This window comes from Oncorhynchus clarkii, chromosome 13 (genome assembly GCF_045791955.1).
Source record: "Oncorhynchus clarkii lewisi isolate Uvic-CL-2024 chromosome 13, UVic_Ocla_1.0, whole genome shotgun sequence".
Lineage (NCBI taxonomy): Eukaryota > Metazoa > Chordata > Actinopteri > Salmoniformes > Salmonidae > Oncorhynchus > Oncorhynchus clarkii.
In genome coordinates this window covers 32,271,161-32,288,362 of record NC_092159.1, presented here as the reverse complement: position 1 = coordinate 32,288,362, position 17,202 = coordinate 32,271,161, and the positions used below count along the sequence as shown (strand labels likewise).

The following is a 17,202-nucleotide window of genomic DNA, read 5'->3' as shown; positions in this document are numbered from 1 at the left end:
CGTTTGGAAATGTGGACATATTTGTCAGCTACCTATTGCCAGTTTGCAACAGCCCCACTTGTTGGAAATTTCACGAGACGCCACTGCTTAAGAGCATACAGGGAGCCACACATGCTTAAGTGTGGCTCAGTGTGGTCCCGTGGCTCAGATGGTAGAGTATGACACTTGCAATGCCAGGGTTGTGGGTTCGTTTCCCACGGGGGGCCAGTACGAAATAGCTAAATGACTCAAATGTAAAACAATGAATAGTGGACAAAAATGATTTTTCATCTCAACTCATGAAGTTTCAATGTCATTCTAACAAAGGTTTGAAATACAATAACTGATCAAACGGCATAGGGAGTCCGAGAGAGGATAATCACGTGAACCGTAAGAAGGGAGAGGGACAAGACACTTACAAATCGAGGCAACGACCGGGCATTCCGAGGCTCAATCTCCAGCGACTTGTTAAACAGATAGTCAGCAAACTCCTTCTCTGCCTTGTCCTCCATTGGATTGAGGTTTTCAAAGAACTTCTGTTTAACACAAATGAGATAAACAGAGAGTCGTCAGAAAGACAGATCCTTTGAGAAGTATACATTGTTGTCCTAATGACTATAGACAAGGGTGTGGGTGATTGGGGACAATTGGATAAATAACCAACTAGTACATGTCGGGAGCTGAGTGGCAGTAACTCTCTACTAAAGCAGTGAATTCTAACTTCCACATTTCGAGTTTTCATGCATTGATGTCAATGAGATTAAAGTTTAAGCTAGGGATCAGCACTAAATGGATATCTAATCAAAAACGAAGAGGTTGCTATGACTTGGATAACTGTCAACTGTACATGGGAACTGTAGAGATGAAATCGTGAAAGGAAACAGGCCAAATGATGTGATATATTACTTATATTACTCCCTTGTTTAATCATATTTATACCCATTCATATTCCACGTAACTAAATGGTATTTGTGAAACGTTGATGGGTTGGACCATGCTGCAAAGCCGGAAAGTATGCCAATTTCTCAAAAAATGTTGACTATGCAGGCTGGCCATAGAGTGGTGACCAACTTCAATGGAACGTGCGACATCACTGTTTTTGCTCCTCACCCGGATATCGCTCTCCACCCGTAAGCAGTAGGGCTGGTTCTGGTACTGCTGGATCTCCCCGGTGATCTCTGCCACTTTTCGTCGCTTGCTGAAGTTGATCAGCTCCTTGCCATGCCTCTTCAGGAAGTCAGGGTTGCCTTCCTCCGTCTTCAGGATGTTCGTCAAGTAGATCCCTGAGGAGAGAGTTAGAGAGAGAGAAAAGACATGAGAGAGTGGAGCAATGATGGACTGGAACCGGTTCGTGGATTGTTGCCGGCCGGTCCCCGAGATGGTTAACCAACACTAGTTCTAATGTAAGCGGTCCTCCAAGGAGGAAAAACCCTAGCTTAGGATAGCATAGGACAGGATCAACTTTAATGTTCCCGAGGGGGAAATTGTCTTAGATACACAGTACTGCTGTGTACAAAATAAAAACGGTACATTACTTGTGAGCCCCTGACACAAAAAGGACCATAGCTTCCTCGTCCCTGGTATCAAAAAGGTTGAGAAACACTGCTCTAGAGCATACCAAAGAAGGGGACACAGGGGGGGTTGATGGAGCGCAGTTTTGCCAGGTACTTCTTGTAGTGGTCCTCGCTCAGTTCATGGGCCTCCTCCAGAATCTTCCTCTGTCGGCTTGGAATTTGCTGGAGAGGGGCCGAAAGTTCAGTCAAAACAATTGTATATATTTCGCCCTACAGATGTGTCTTTATGGTACACAGAGGCACATTGGGCCATGCTCTCTATTGATAAGAAATCTGTAATTTTATGTTACCTCAACGTAGAGACTTACTAATTACAATACTCATCAACACTAGGCACTTAATTTGGTACTGCAATTTTCATTGGATTCATGCAATGCCAGAAAGTACCAAGACAGTTATCACACCATTTCCTAACAACAACTTCAAAGAATCTTGCAGAAAGAACCCCTCCAGGCCTTCATCACCTCGAAGGTGTGGTCTAGCCGGTAGACGGGCGAGGAGTTCATGGCGCTGACCACCTCCAGCACGCCGTTGAAGTTGTTGAGCTCCTGGAACACCTGCAGGATCTCGATGATACGCGCCACCACCGCTGCCCGCTCTTCCAGGTTCTCCGTCTCTACGATACACCTGTGGAGAACGTAGTACATTGAGAAAAAAAAAGCTATTTAAACCCGAGGGCATGGGCCGTGTTCATTAGGGACTAAACGGACAACTGACAAACAGCGAGGGACTACCTTTTTGTTTTGAATTGCAAAAAGTATTTTTTTGCTGCAAGCCCTAATAAACATGACTCAGGTCTGCATAGTTCGGTCATTTCATTTCCACAGCTGGTGGATGAAAGTATAAGGTAAGTGGGGGAAAGGAAATACATATTGGTACATTGTAATGCTCCCAAACGTATTAATTAGTAACAACATATTGACCTGTTAATCCTCATTTGGTAACATGGTGAGCTATTAAGTCAGTGTAAGGACACATTTCACTCAACCAATTCAGTGGCCCCTGAAAACTAAACCAGGAAGTCTCTGGAGATATCAAGCCTGGTGTGCTATCACACATGAAATCAGACAGGGATTAGCAGCTCATACACAAAAAAACAGTCCCAAATTGTTTCTTTCCTTTTCAACTTGAGAATCAACATGGGGAGGATAGGAGTAATCTCAGCCTTATTTAGGGTTCAATTCTGCCACCGACATAAAGCATTCGTAACACCTGTATGCAGTGCACTAAAGGACATGACATAACTATACTGAACAAAAACGAAACATGCAACAATTAACAATTTTACTGAGTTACAGTTCATATTAGGAAATCAGTCAATTGAAACAATTTCATTAGGCAATAATCTATGGATATCACATGGCTGGGGAGGGACGAATTATGATTGGCTGCCATGGATGGGCCTGGGAGGGCATAGGCCCACCCACTTGGGAGCCAGGCCCATCCATGGCAGCCAATCATAATTCGTTTTCCCCCCACAAAAGGGCTTTAATAGACAGAAATACTCCTAAGTTTCATCAGCTGTCCAAGTGGCTGGTCTCAGACGATCCCGCAGGTGAAGAAGCCGGATGTGGAGGTCCTGGGCTGGCGTTGTTACACGTGGTCTGCGATTGTGAGGCCAGTTGGACATATTGCCAAATTCTCTAAAATTACGTTGGACACGGCTTATGGTAGAGAAATGAACATTCAATTCTCTGGCAACAGCTCTGGTGGACATTCCTGCAGTCAACATGCCAATTGCATGCTCCCTCAAAACTCGAGATATCTGTGGCATTGTGTTGTGTGACAAAACTGCACATTTTAGAGTGGCCTTTAATTGTCCACAGCAGAAGATGAACCTGTGTAATGATCATGCTGTTTAATCAGCTTCTTGATATGCCACACCTGTCAGGTGGATGGATTATCTAGGCAAAGGAGAAATGCTCACTAACAGGGATGTAAACTCATTTGTGCACAACATTTGAGAGAAATAAGCTTTTTGTGCTCACAGAAAATTTCTGGGATATTTTATTTCTGCTCACGAAACATGGGACCAGCACTTTACATGTTGTGTTTATAGTTTTGTTCAGTATACATCGAGCTACATAACATACTTTATCATGCCATAAATTCATCATAGAAAATGCTTTGTCAACACTGCAAGTGTAAGGAATATCATGGTCTCGTTTCACGAGGACCGCTTCTTTGTGATGCCAAAAAACAAAATGGGTGCTCTTACTTTTCGAACCACAACGTGAGGTTGGTGGTGTGGCGGATCATGCGCAGAAGGTTGGGCGAGTTCAGCTCCTTGTCCTCCTTTGTCCACACGCTGCCCACCAGCTCTGACGGCTGCACCGCCCTTTAGATATAGGTCAGAGAGAGGACAATAATGCAGAGGTCAGTCGCTTTGACGCTTCAAGTAGATGCTCCAAACCAAAGTTCTAGGAGGAGATTACCATATACCCAAACTATTATATGCCATTATTCAAAGAGACTTACAAAAAATGTATGCAGTCACTATAGTGCATGTTTATGTGATCCCAGCAGGAATTGAAGCCACAACTTTAGTTTTGCTAGCACCATGTGTTCACCATATGAGCCACAGAGGACCACCATTATTAGTTATATGACAACAACAAAAAAAAAATCAGACCTTGTGTCAGTGGTTAGGTGCAAACTTCTACCGACTCCAGTCTTGGCAGCTAAGGGAGTTTTCTGCGCCAGCATTGTGGTAAGATTTTCAGACAATACCAGCGACCATTGTTGGGCCACAAGGCCGGTGCGATGTGATCTCGTCGTAGGAAATGGAGCACGGTGATTTTTTTAAATGTTTTTATTTTAACTTTATTTTAACAGGTAGCCAAGGGTCTCATTTCCAGGTGAGCCCTGTGTACACAATACACATCAATATACAAAATACACATTTAAAACTAAACATGCATAAATACGTGTTAATATTAAAAAGAATACGCAAAAAGTAAATACAGAATCCTAAACAGTTACAGTTCTCAGCAACTAGGTTTTCAATCAACGCCCTAAACTGCAACAGAACATCCCATTTTAATGAGAGCTGTAAATTGTTCCAGCATTAAAACTAAAAAGCGGATTTACCTAATTCAGTGGAGACCCGAGGAACAGCAAGAGTAAACCAACCCTGTGAATGCGTTTTGTAACTCATGTTTTTATACTTCAACAACAAAGTCAGCTGAGTCAGAAGCTTGTGTAGTAAACAAAGCGGGAGTAATGAAGTGACCTACGGGACATTAATGAGGATCGGCTCAATTCATGGACATATCAATTGATATTATTACAGTATATACATTGAGTTACCATAGATGCTGATCTTGGGTCAGTTCTGAATTTCCCCCACTAATGGTTACGGGTTAGAATTGGGAGAGAGGAAGCTGATCATAGATCTGTACCAAGGGGAAACTTCACCCCGGAGCGTGGGAAAGAGGTGAGGGGATAACCTTCGGGACGGCCCACCATAGCTGTTCCCACAGGCCCAGCGACATCAGTGGGGGAAGTGTCCCCCCTCTCTGGTGCTGCACGTTTGTGTATGTGTACAGTTGAAGTCTGAGGTTTACATACACCTTAGCCAAATACATTTCAACTCAGTTTTTCACAATTCCTGACATTTAATCCTAGTAAAAATTCCCTGTCTTAGGTCAGTTATTTTAAGAATGTGAAATGTCAGAATAATATACACTGCTCAAAAAAATAAAGGGAACACTAAAATAATACATCCTAGATCTGAATGAATGAAATATTCATATTAAATACTTATTTCTTTACATAGTTGAATGTGTTGACAACAAAATCACACAAAAATTATCAATGGAAATCAAATTTATCAACCCATGGAGGTCTGGATTTGGAGTCACACTCAAAATTAAAGTGGAAAACCACACTACAGGCTGACCCAACTTTGATGTAATGTCCTTAAAACAAGTCAAAATGAGGCTCAGTAGTGTGTGTGGCCTCCACGTGCCTGTATGACCTCTCTACAATGCCTGGGCATGCTCCTGATGAGGTGGCGGATGGTCTTCTGAGGGATCTCCTCCCAGACCTGGACTAAAGCATCCGCCAACTCCTGGACAGTCTGTGGTGCAACGTGGCGTTGGTGGATGGAGCGAGACATGATGTCCCAGATGTGCTCAATTGGATTCAGGTCTGGGGAATGGGCAGGCCAGTCCATAGCATCAATGCCTTCCTCTTGCAGGAACTGCTGACACACTCCAGCCACATGAGGTCTAGCATTGTCTTGCATTAGGAGGAACACAGGGCCAACTGCACCAGCATATGGTCTCACAAGGGGTCTGAGGATCTCATCTCGGTACCTAATGGCAGTCAGGCTACCTCTGGCGAGCACATGGAGGGCTGTGCGGCCCCCCAAAGAAATGCCACCCCACACCATGACTGACCCACCGCCAAACCGGTCATGCTGGAGGATGTTGCAGGCAGCAGAACGTTCTCCGCGTCTCCAGACCCTGTCACATGTGCTCAGTGTGAACCTGCTTTCATCTGTGAAGAGCACAGGGTGCCAGTGGCAAATTTGCCAATCTTGGTGTTCTCTGGCAAATGCCAAACGTCCTGCACGGTGTTGGGCTGTAAGCACAACCCCCACCTGTGGATGTCGGGCCCTCATACCACCCTCATGGAGTCTGTTTCTGACCGTTTGAGCAGACACATGCACATTTGTGGCGTGCTGGAGGTCATTTTGCAGGGCTCTGGCAGTGCTCCTCCTTGCACAAAGGCGGAGGTAGCGGTCCTGCTGCTGGGTTGTTGCCCTCCTACGGCCTCCTCCACGTCTCCTGATGTACTGGCCTGTCTCCTGGTAGTGCCTCCATGCTCTGGACACTACGCTGACAGACACAGCAAACCTTCTTGCCACAGCTCGCATTGATATGCCATTCTGGATGAGCTGCACTACCTGAGCCACTTGTGTGGGGTGTAGACTCCATCTCAATCTACCACTAGAGTGAAAGCACTGCCAGCATTCAAAAGTGACCAAAACATCAGCCAGGAAGCATAGGAACTGAGAAGTGGTCTGTGGTACCACCTACAGAACCACTCCTTTATTGGGGGTGTCTTGCAAATTGCCTATAATTTCCACCTGTTGTCTATGCCATTTGCACAACAGCATGTGAAATGTATTGTCAATCAGTGTTGCTTCCTAAGTGGACAGTTTGATTTCACAGAAGTGTGATTGACTTGGAGTTACATTGTGTTGTTTAAGTGTTCCCTTTATTTTTTTTGAGCAGTGTAGTAGAGAGAATGATTTATTTAAGCTTTTATTTCTTTCATCAAATTCCCAGTGGGTCAAAAGTTTACAATTAGTATTTGGTGGCATTGCCTTTACATTGATTAACTTGGATCAAATGTTTTGGGTGGTCTTCCACAAGCTTCCCACAATAAGTTGGGTGAATTGTGGCCCATTCCTTCTGACAGAGCTGGTGTAACTGAGTCAGGTTTGTAGGCCTCCTTGCTCGCACATGCTTTTTCAGCTCATCCCACAAATGTTTTATAGGATTGAGGTCAGGGCTTTGTGATGGCCTCTCCAATACCTTGACTTTGATGTCCTTAAGCCATTTGCCACAACTTTAACTTCCTGACTGTGGTCTTGAAATGTTGCTTCAACATATCCACATAATTTTCCTACGTCATGATGCCATCTATTTTGTGAAGTGCACCAGTCCCTCCTGCAGCAAAGCACTCCCACAACATGTTGCCGCCACCCTCGTGCTTCACGGTTGGGATGGTGTTCTTCGACATGCAAGCCTCCCCCTTTTCCCTCCAAACATAACAATGGTCATTATGGCCAAACAGTTCTATTTTTGTTTCATCAGACCAAAGAACATTTCTCCAAAAAGTACCATCTTTGTGCAGTTGCAAACCGTAGTCTGGCTTTTTTTATGGTGGTTTTGGAACAGTGGCTTCTTCCTTGCTGAGTGGACTTTTCAGGTTGTATCGATATAGGACTCGTTTTACTGTGGATATAGATACTTTGTACCTGTTTCCTCCAACATCTTCACAAGGTCCTTTGCTGTTGTTGTGGGATTGATTTGCACTTTTCGCGCCAAAGTACGTTCAACTCTAGGAGACAGAATGCGTCTCCTCCCTGAGCGGTATGACGGCTACGTGGTCCCATGGTGTTAATACTTGCGAACTACTGTTTGTAGAGATGAACGTGGTACCTTCAGGCGTTTGGAAATTGCTCCCAAGGATGAACCAGACTTTTTTTCCCTCAGAGGTCTTGGCTGATTTCTTTTGATTTTCCCATGATGTCAAGCAAAGAGGCACCGAGTTTGAAGGTAGGCCTTGAAATATATCCACAAGTACACCTCCAATTGACTCAAATTATGTAAATTAGCCTATCAGAAGCTTCTAAACCATGACATCATTTTCTGGAATTTTCCAAGCTGTTTAAAGGCACAGTCAACTTAGTGTATGTAAACTTCTGACCCACTGGAATAGTGATACAGTGAATTGTAAGTGAAATAATCTGTCTGTAAACAATTGCTGTAAAAATGACTTGTGTCATGCACAAAGTAGGTGTCCTAACCTACTTGCCAAAACTATAGTTTGTTAACAAGAAATTTGTGGAATGGTTGAAAAACGAGTTAATGACTCCAACCTAACTGTATGTAAACTTCCAACTTCAACTAACTGTATGTATGTATGTATGTATGTATGTATGTATGTATGTATGTATGCATGCATGTATGTATGTATGTATGTATGTATACTACCGTTCAAAAGTTTGGGGTCACTTAGAAATCTCCTTGTTTTTGAAAGAAAACATATTTTTTTGTCCATTAAAATAACATCAAATTGATCAGAAATACAGTGAAGACATTGTTAATGTTGTAAATGACTATTGTAGCTGGAAACGGCTCATTATTTTATTTTATGGAATATCTACGTAGACGTACATTATCAGTTACCATCACTACTGTGTTCCAATGGCAGGTTGTGTTAGCTAATCCAAAAGGCTAATTGATCATTAGAAAACACTTTTGCAATTATGTTAGCACAGCTGAAAACTGTTGTTCTGATTAAAGAAGCAATAAAACTGGCCTTCTTTAGACTAGGTGAGTGAGTATCTGGAGCATCAGCATTTATGGGTTCGATTACAGGCTCAAAATGGGCAGAAACAAAGCCCTTTCTTCTGAAACTTGTCAGTCTATTATTGTTCTGAGAAATCAAGGCTAATCCATGCAAGAAATTTCCAAGAAACTGAAGATCTCGTACAACGCTGTGTACTACTCCCTTCACAGAACAGCGCAGACTGTCTCTAACCAGAATAGAAAGAGGAGTGGGAGGCCCCGGTGCACAACTGAGCAAAAGGACAAGTACATTAGTGTCTAGTTTGAGAAACAGACTCCTCACAAGTCCTCAACTGGCAGCTTCATTAAATAGTACCTGCAAAACACCAGTCTCAACATCAATAGTGAAGAGGAAACTCCAGAATTCTGGCCTTTCTATTTTTGATATTGCTACTATTCAAATATGCAAGTAACAATTTCACTGTACCATTTACACCTTCTGTATCCTGTGCATGTGACAAAAACATAGATTTAATTTGAAATAGTGTGTTTTTACCAGAGACGGTAATGTGAAGAACATGACCTGCACCAAAGTCAAATTAGGATATAGGACAAGGACTAGATAGTGTATTTTTAGCTGGAGCTTTTCCTTATTGTAGGCTACTACTTTTAGCACTCTTTGTCTTGAAATCCTCAATTGTTTACTACAATACTCACTCTGTTTAACACATGGCCTCATATTTAATCCTTCAAGAGATGGGTTGGGTTAAGGCTTAAGAGGGTGTGAACAATGCTGAATGGGTGTAGACAAAGAAGAGCTCTCCAAGTAGGTGTCCAAAAACATTCAAGGGCCATTTTCTCAAAAGTGGTGTTACAAGTTCATCAACTTTCAAAGCAGAGTATGATAAACCATTTTCTATCTTTGAGTCTATACTTTTATCCAATGTAAAAGACACCATTTCAAATTTTGCTACATCGCACCGAATCCAGGTGGTGAGTCACATTTTTGCTCTAGTCCACCACTTACACAGCTGATCCAAGGAATCATCAAGCCAGTGATAAATTGAGGTGCTTTAGTACTGGACTGGAACAAAAAGGACTGGAGTTAAAAATAAAAAAAACTGCCATGGACAGCAATACGGTACTGTAGGCCTACCTGTAGAAGTCGGACTCAAGCAGTGTAAGCTGCCGGGCGATCTCAATGGGGTGGAGGGTCATGAGGTCAAACTGGTCTGTCTGGCCCGACTTGCTGAGGTGCCACTCGATGGGCGGTGGCGAGCTCTCGAAGGTAATGTTGTGGCTGGGCCCATTGGCCTGTGCTTGCTTCTTCCTCTGGATGATCTTGGTAATGGACTCCACCCACTTCTTCATGGCCTTGCCTGGGAGGGGTCACAGAGAGGGAGATTGTCACTCAGAGAAGAGAAGTAGAGGAGAGATACGAGAGAGGAAGAGACGAGAGGAAAATAAGAAATAAAGAGAGGATATGCAACAAAAGAAGAGAAAGTCCTTGCCCCAATTTATCCACACATACCTCGCACCAATGCAATGAACTCCTCCAGACACTTGAGTAACTGACAGTCCCGCTCAAAGTCATAGAAGTGGTGCTCCACCCAGTGGCGACATACATTCAATACCCTGCAGGAAGAGCGAGTAGGTCAAAACCAGTTAAGATACCAGTTAAGATACCAGTTACTGACCAGCAAGAGAGCGCTAACTACAAATCCTGACCTAAAAAACAAATAAATCTGCCCGCTTGTCATTATGCAGTATCATGTGTAAATTGATGAGGATTTTAGAATAAGGCTGTAACGTAACAAAAGTGGAAAAGGGGAAGGGATCTGAATACTTCCTGAAAGCACAGTATATGGAGCATAACAAACAAAAAAGGTTAAAAAAATGTAAAGAGTGCATGCTTTTGTTTCAGCCCAGCATTAAAAAAGTTTGAAACCTTTCTCTGCTAATCAGGACAGACTACCTTCCAAGTGTATCACAAGAAACCAGGATGTACTGTTGACCCCTAGGCCATGTTCATTAGGCACCAAAATGAAAGAAAACAGACAGGGGCTACCTCGGCTTTTCCAAGAATAACTTTTTGTTGTTGTTGAATGTTTTCTGTTATAGTCCCTAATGAACACAACCTCTGGAATTAGGTGTGGTAAATGGGGAGGGGTGCAGAGGTACCTGAGTTGGACTGGCTGGACAAACTCCTTGCGAAATCGTTTGAGTTCGGCGCTGAGAGGTTGGTCTCCGTTCTCTATGGCCATCTGGTCCGCCTCTGTGGGCTTTGGCTCGGGAATTTCAAACCTGGAAGGTTCCAGAAAACAAAATCACAACTGAGAAGACACAGCAGTGTGGAATCTGGGATACACCTTTAACCAGACAGTAGAGGTTCCAGACTGGAATATGTTTTGGGATTCTTCCGATGGAATTGAGGAGCACACCACATCAGTCACTGGCTTTAGCAATAAGTGCATTGAGGACGTCTTCCCCACAGTGACTCTAACGAACCATCAAATAGGCGAAGCATCAATACAGGACTAAGATCGAATCGTACAACACAGGCTCCGATGCTCGTCGGAAGTGGCAGGGCTTGCAAACTATTACAGACTACAATGGGAAGCACAGCCAGGAGCTGCACGGGTGACACAAGCCTACCAGAGGAACTAAATTACTTCTATGCTCGCTTCGAGGCAAGTAACACTGAAACATGCTGTTCCGGATGACTGTGATCTCACACTCTCCGCAGCCGATGTCAGTAAGACCTTTAAATAAGTCAACATTCACAAGGCGGATACCAGGACGTGTACTCCGAGCATGCACTGACAAACTGGCAAGTGTCTTCACTGACATTTTCAACCTCTACCTGTCTGAGTCTGTAATACCAACATGTTTCAAGCAGACCACCATAATCCCTGTGCCCAAGAACACTAAGGTAACCTGCCTAAATGACTACCGACCTGTAGCACTGACATCTGTAGCCATGAAATGCTTTGCAAGGCTGGTCATGGCTCACATCAACACCATTATCCCAGAAACCCTAGACCCACTCCAATTTGCATACTGCACCAACAGACCCACAGATGATGCAATCTCTATTGCACTCCACACTGCCCTTTCACACCTGGACAAAAGGAACACCTATGAGAGAATGCTATTCATTGAATAAAGCTCAGCATTCAACAACATAGTGCCCTCAAAGTTCTCACTAAGCTATGGACCCTGGGACTAAACACCTCACTCTGAAACTGGATAATGGAATTCCTAAGGGGCATCTCGCAGGTGGTAAGGGTAGGTAACAACACATCCGCCACTCAGATCCTCAACAAGGGGGCCCCTCAGGGGTGCATTCTCAGTCCCCTCCTGTACTCCCTGTTCACTCATGACTGCACGGCCAGGCACAACTCCAACACCATCACTAAGTTTGTTGATGACAACAGTGGTAGGCCTGATCACCGACAACGACGAGACAGCCTATAGGGAGGAGTTCAGAGACCTGACCGTGTGGTGCAAGGACAACAACCTCTCCTTCAATGTGATCAAGACAAAGGAGATGATCGTGGACTACAGGAAAATGAGGACAGAGCACACCCACATTCTCATCAACGGGGCTGTAGTGGAGCAGGTTGAGAGCTTCAAGTTCCTTGGCGTCCACATCAGCAACAGACTAACATGGTCCAAGCACACCAAGACAGCCGTGAAGAGGGAACGACAAAACCTATTCCCCCTCAGGAGACTGAAAAGATTTGCCATGGGTCCTCAGATACTCAAAAGGTTCTACAGCTGCACCATCAAGAGCATCCTCACGGATTGCATCACTGCCTGTTATGGCAACTGCTCGGCCTCCGACCGCAAGGCACTACAGAGGGTAGTTCGTACGGCCCAGTACATCATTGGGCCCAAGCTTCCTGACATCCAGGACCTCTATACCAGGCGGTGTCAGAGGAAGGCCCTAAAAATCATCAAAGACTATAGCCACCCTAGTCATAAGCTGTTCTTTCTGCTACCGCACAGAAAGCAGTCCCGGCGCGCCAAATCTAGGTCCAAGAGGCTTCTTAACAGCTTCTACCCCCAAGCCATAAGACTCCTGACCAGCTAATCAAATGGCTACCCAAACTATTTGCATAGTCTCCCCCCCTCTGTTACGCTGCTGCTACTCTCTGGTTATTATCTATGCATCGTCACTTTAACTCTACCTACATATACATGTTACCACAATTACCTTGACTAACCAGTGCCCCCGCACATTCACCTCAAACAGTGAGTAAAGGTGTGTTTTTTATTGAGAATGACAATGGTTCCTCATTGTATATACAAAAAATCCATCTCTCTCCCTTTCAATAAGCACTCAGCATGAAAGGGAAAAATGTAATGCTCTGATCCAGTGCAAACGTCATAAAATACCAGGATTACTTCTTATCCCTACAGCTGTGTCTCAAGCTCACTGGCTCAGGAAGCTCACTGGCCCAGAATATTACAATGTTGCAAGTTTGCTAGCACAGAGCGTCGGTGTATCCAGTTGATAGCCTAGTTGATACAATGTTTCAAGTTCGTTGCAGACAGGCTATGCGTAGCTAAAGTGATTTATAGGATATTAATTTTTTTAAATCAGGATATTTTCTACCTGCAGGCTGCAATGTTTTTATTTGTTGGCTTTAGACTATTTTTTTTTACATAGTTGGCAATGGCAAAAGTTACTTTTAGATGTTTATTATTTTCATTTAGATATAACTTAGATGAACCACATTACAATGATTTTTAGATACAAAGACTTTATTATAAATTAAATTAAACTGTTAATTGAAAATAATAGTTGGCATAAATTGGCACTCCAACTGGAAAAAGTTGCCGACCCCTTGTGTAGCCTATTACCGGCAACTTCAGGAATGTAAAGGCAGAATTTTGAGAAGGCCAGCAGCAGCAGGAGGAGGAGGCCATCTTGATCTCTGGCTCCCTCTTGAGTCATGTGTGTCTTAATTATTTAATCAAACAGTGTGTTTAAATCATCAGACAAGCTACATAGTTGATTTTATCAAAACACATAGGGTGTGTGTCTTTATATGGAAAAATATACGTTTAAAAAATTTAGACCAATCGATTAGTCTAAAAAAAACTGATGACTCTCGCTTGACCAATAATTATTTTAGTCGGGAACAGCCCTCGTTTCAAAAATGTATATGGGAATATATTGTCCATGATGAATACATCTCTGCCTTTGTTCTGACAAAGGTCAGAGTCAACGAGCACAGACGAATGTCTTGTTAACTGAAAACATTTGCCAAAGTGAAAGGCAATGTATCTGATTTGGAAAAATATGATACAATATTAGACACAAAGGCGGTTCATAGAATAATAACAGTGGAGCCCAATCCTAGAATGGCATCAACATACTCACCTCTCCATAAGAAGACCCAGCAGCTCCTGAGGTTTACAGAAGGACCTGTAGGTGGTTAGAAATGTTCGGACGAAATTTGGATCTGCAAGAAGGCAAAACAAGGGAATTGTCAGCCTTTTTGTTAATCAAATAAAATTTATTTGTCACATACACATGTTAGCAGATGTTAATGCGAGTGTAGCGAAATGCGTGTGCTTCTAGTTCCGACAACGCAGTAATAACCAACGAGTAATTTAACCTAACAATTCCATAACTACTACCTTATACACACAAGTGTAAAGGGATAAAGAATATGTACATAAAGATATATGAATGAGTGATGGTACAGAACGGCATAGGCAAGATGCAGTAGATGGTACAGAGTACAGTATATACATATGATATGAGTAATGTAGGGTATGTAAACATTATATTAAGTGGCATTGTTTAAAGTGGCTAGTGATACATTTTTTACATCAATTTCCATTATTAAAGTGGCTGGAGTTGAGTCAGTATGTTGGCAGCAGCCGCTCAATGTTAGTGGTGGCTGTTTAACAGTCTGATGGCCTTGAGATAAAATATGTTTTTCAGTCTCTCGGTCCCTGCTTTGATGCACCTGTACTGACCTCGCCTTCTGGATGATAGCGGGGTGAACAGGCAGTGGCTCGGGTGGTTATTGTCCTTGATGATCTCTATGGCCTTCCTGTGACATCGGGTGGTGTAGGTGTCCTGGAAGGCAGGTAGTTTGCCCCCGGTGATGCGTTGTGCAGACCTCACTACCCTCTGGAGAGCCTTATGGTTGTGGACGGAACAGTTGCCGTACCAGGCGGTGATACAGCCTGACAGGATGCTCTTGATTGTGCATATGTAGAAGTTTGTGAGTGCTTTTGGTGACAAGCCGAATTTCTTCAGCCTCCTGAGGTTCACAATGCTGTCTGTGTGGGTGGACCAATTCAGTTTGTCCGTGATGTGTACACTGAGGAACTTAAAACTTACTACCCTCTCCAGTACTGTCCCGTCGATGTGGAAAGGGGGGTGCTCCCTCTGCTGCTTCTTGAAGTCCACAATCATCTCCTTTGTTTTGTTTGTTTTGTTGACGTTGAGTGTGAGGTTATTTTCCTGACACCACACTCTGAGGGCCCTCACCTCCTCCCTGTAGGCCGTCTCGTAGTTGTTGGTAATCAAGCCTACCACTGTAGTGTCGTCCGCAAACTTGATGATTGAGTTGGAGGCGTGCATGGCCACGCAGTCGTGGGTGAACAGGGAGTACAGGAGAGGGCTCAGAACGCACCCTTGTGGGGCCCCAGTGTTGAGGATCAGTGGGGTGGAGATGTTGTTACCTACCCTCACCACCTGGGGACGGCCCGTCAGGAAGTCCAGTACCCAGGGCGGGGTCGAGACCCAGGGTCTCGAGCTTGATGACGAGTTTAAGGGTACTATGGTGTTAAATGCTGAGCTGTCGTCGATGAACAGCATTCTCACATAGGTATTCCTCTTGTCCAGATGGGTTAGGGCAGTGTGCAGTGTGGTTGCGATTGCGTTGTCTGTGAACCAATTGGGGCGGTAAGCAAATTGGAGTGGGTCTAGGGTGTCAGGTAGGGTGGAGGTGATATGGTCCTTAACTAGTCTCTCAAAGCACTTCATGATGACGGAAGTGAGTGGGTAGTCGTTTGGCTCAGTTACCTTAGCTTTCTTGGGAACAGGAACAATGGTGGCCCTCTTGAAGCATGTGGGAACAGCAGTGTGCAAGTAGCTATTGTTCTTTCATGACTTTGCGGTGATGACTTGTATGAAATTCGCTACTGTTTGCTAGCTATATGTCTTATAACTATTAAGTTAACAGTCTAAGATATGCCAACCAATGCCATGTTTATTAGGCACCAAACAGAACAAAACAGACAAACAAAATGTCAAACATTCCAGAGTGAACATGACCCAGGTCTGTGTGTATATTAGGAGTGCTGATACTGTGGTTATGCGGGTGAACAGGACCGTTAGCTAGTGGTTCACATGTTGGATCTGTCCAATTCCTTTCACCGGGGTCTGGCTGGGGTTGGACAATAGCTGCCTCAGTGCGGATTTACAAACAATCGGCCTGAAACTATTTCAGCCAGGAAACAGACGCTGCTCTGACGCACGCAGCTGCCACTCCACCACACACGCTTAAAAATAGATCACCCGCCTGCCCTCCCCACCACCAACATACACACTGCAGTGGCTTTGACCACAAATACAAGTATAGGACAAGTCAACCACATTATCTGGGTATGACATAACAGAATATGAACTTATAAATGTTTGATTTTCACTGGGTAGTTACTTTAAAGTTATCTTCCTGCAATTCTACGCATTTTGCAATGGGGCAGAGAGATAATGACAGTTTTATTGCCAATTTCCTGCAATTCTACACATTTTGCAATGGGGCAGAGAGATAGTGACAGTTTTATTGCCAATTTCCTGCAATTCTACACATTTTGCAATGGGGCAGAGAGATAATGACAGTTTTATTGCCAATTTCCTGCAATTCTACACATTTTGCAATGGGGCAGAGAGATAATGACAGTTTTATTGCCAATTTCCTGCAATTCTACACATTTTGCAATGGGGCAGAGAGATAATGACAGTTTTATTGCCAATTTCCTGCAATTCTACACATTTTGCCGTGGTCCATGCTGTGTTCTTATACTATCTGAGTAACTCAAACTTTCTAACAAAATGCATTTCAGACAGTTATTCTGGTGGTTGTTAGTTCTCAAAGATGATCTTATTAAAAAAATATACAGCTCCATTATCTTTTCTACATACTTTATATCTGGTTTTAAACGTGTAGGTTGGAAAAAGTATGTGAACCCCAAGGCTAATGACTTTTGGAGTCAGGAGTCAGCTAACGTGGATTCCAATCAACTCTGACGAGAGTGGAGTTGTTGGTTAGAGCTGCCTTTCCCTATAAAAAAACACTCAAAACATTTGAGTTTGCTATTCACAAGAAGCATTGCCTGATGTGAACCATGCCTCGAACAAAAGAGATCTCAGAAGACCTAAGATTAAGAATTGTTGACTTGCATAAATCTGGAAAGGGTTACAAAAGTATCTCTAACAGTCTTGATGTTCATCAGTCCACAGTAAGTGAAATTGTCTATAAATGGAGAAAGGTCAGCACTGTTGCTACTCTCCCTAGGAGTGGCCGAACTGAAATGATGAGTGCAAGAGCCCAGTGCAGAATTCTCAATGAGGTTAAGAAGAATCCTAG

General features: G+C 43.6%; 1 protein-coding gene across 5 annotated transcripts in view; it reads right to left on the bottom strand.

The window, feature by feature from the left end:
* Positions 1-17,202, bottom strand: part of LOC139364533 (son of sevenless homolog 1-like) — an 80,395-nt gene that overhangs the window by 8,951 nt on the left and 54,242 nt on the right. For all 5 annotated transcript variants that reach the window (XM_071101333.1, XM_071101332.1, XM_071101331.1 and 2 more), the window contains exons 11-19: positions 13,974-14,055; positions 10,763-10,885; positions 10,113-10,216; positions 9,738-9,960; positions 3,772-3,891; positions 2,018-2,180; positions 1,598-1,715; positions 1,090-1,262; positions 399-515 (exon numbers count right to left, since the gene is read on the bottom strand). In XM_071101333.1, the coding sequence (XP_070957434.1) occupies positions 399-515; positions 1,090-1,262; positions 1,598-1,715; positions 2,018-2,180; positions 3,772-3,891; positions 9,738-9,960; positions 10,113-10,216; positions 10,763-10,885; positions 13,974-14,055 (1,223 nt within the window). The remainder of the gene's footprint in view (positions 1-398; positions 516-1,089; positions 1,263-1,597; positions 1,716-2,017; positions 2,181-3,771; positions 3,892-9,737; positions 9,961-10,112; positions 10,217-10,762; positions 10,886-13,973; positions 14,056-17,202) is intronic.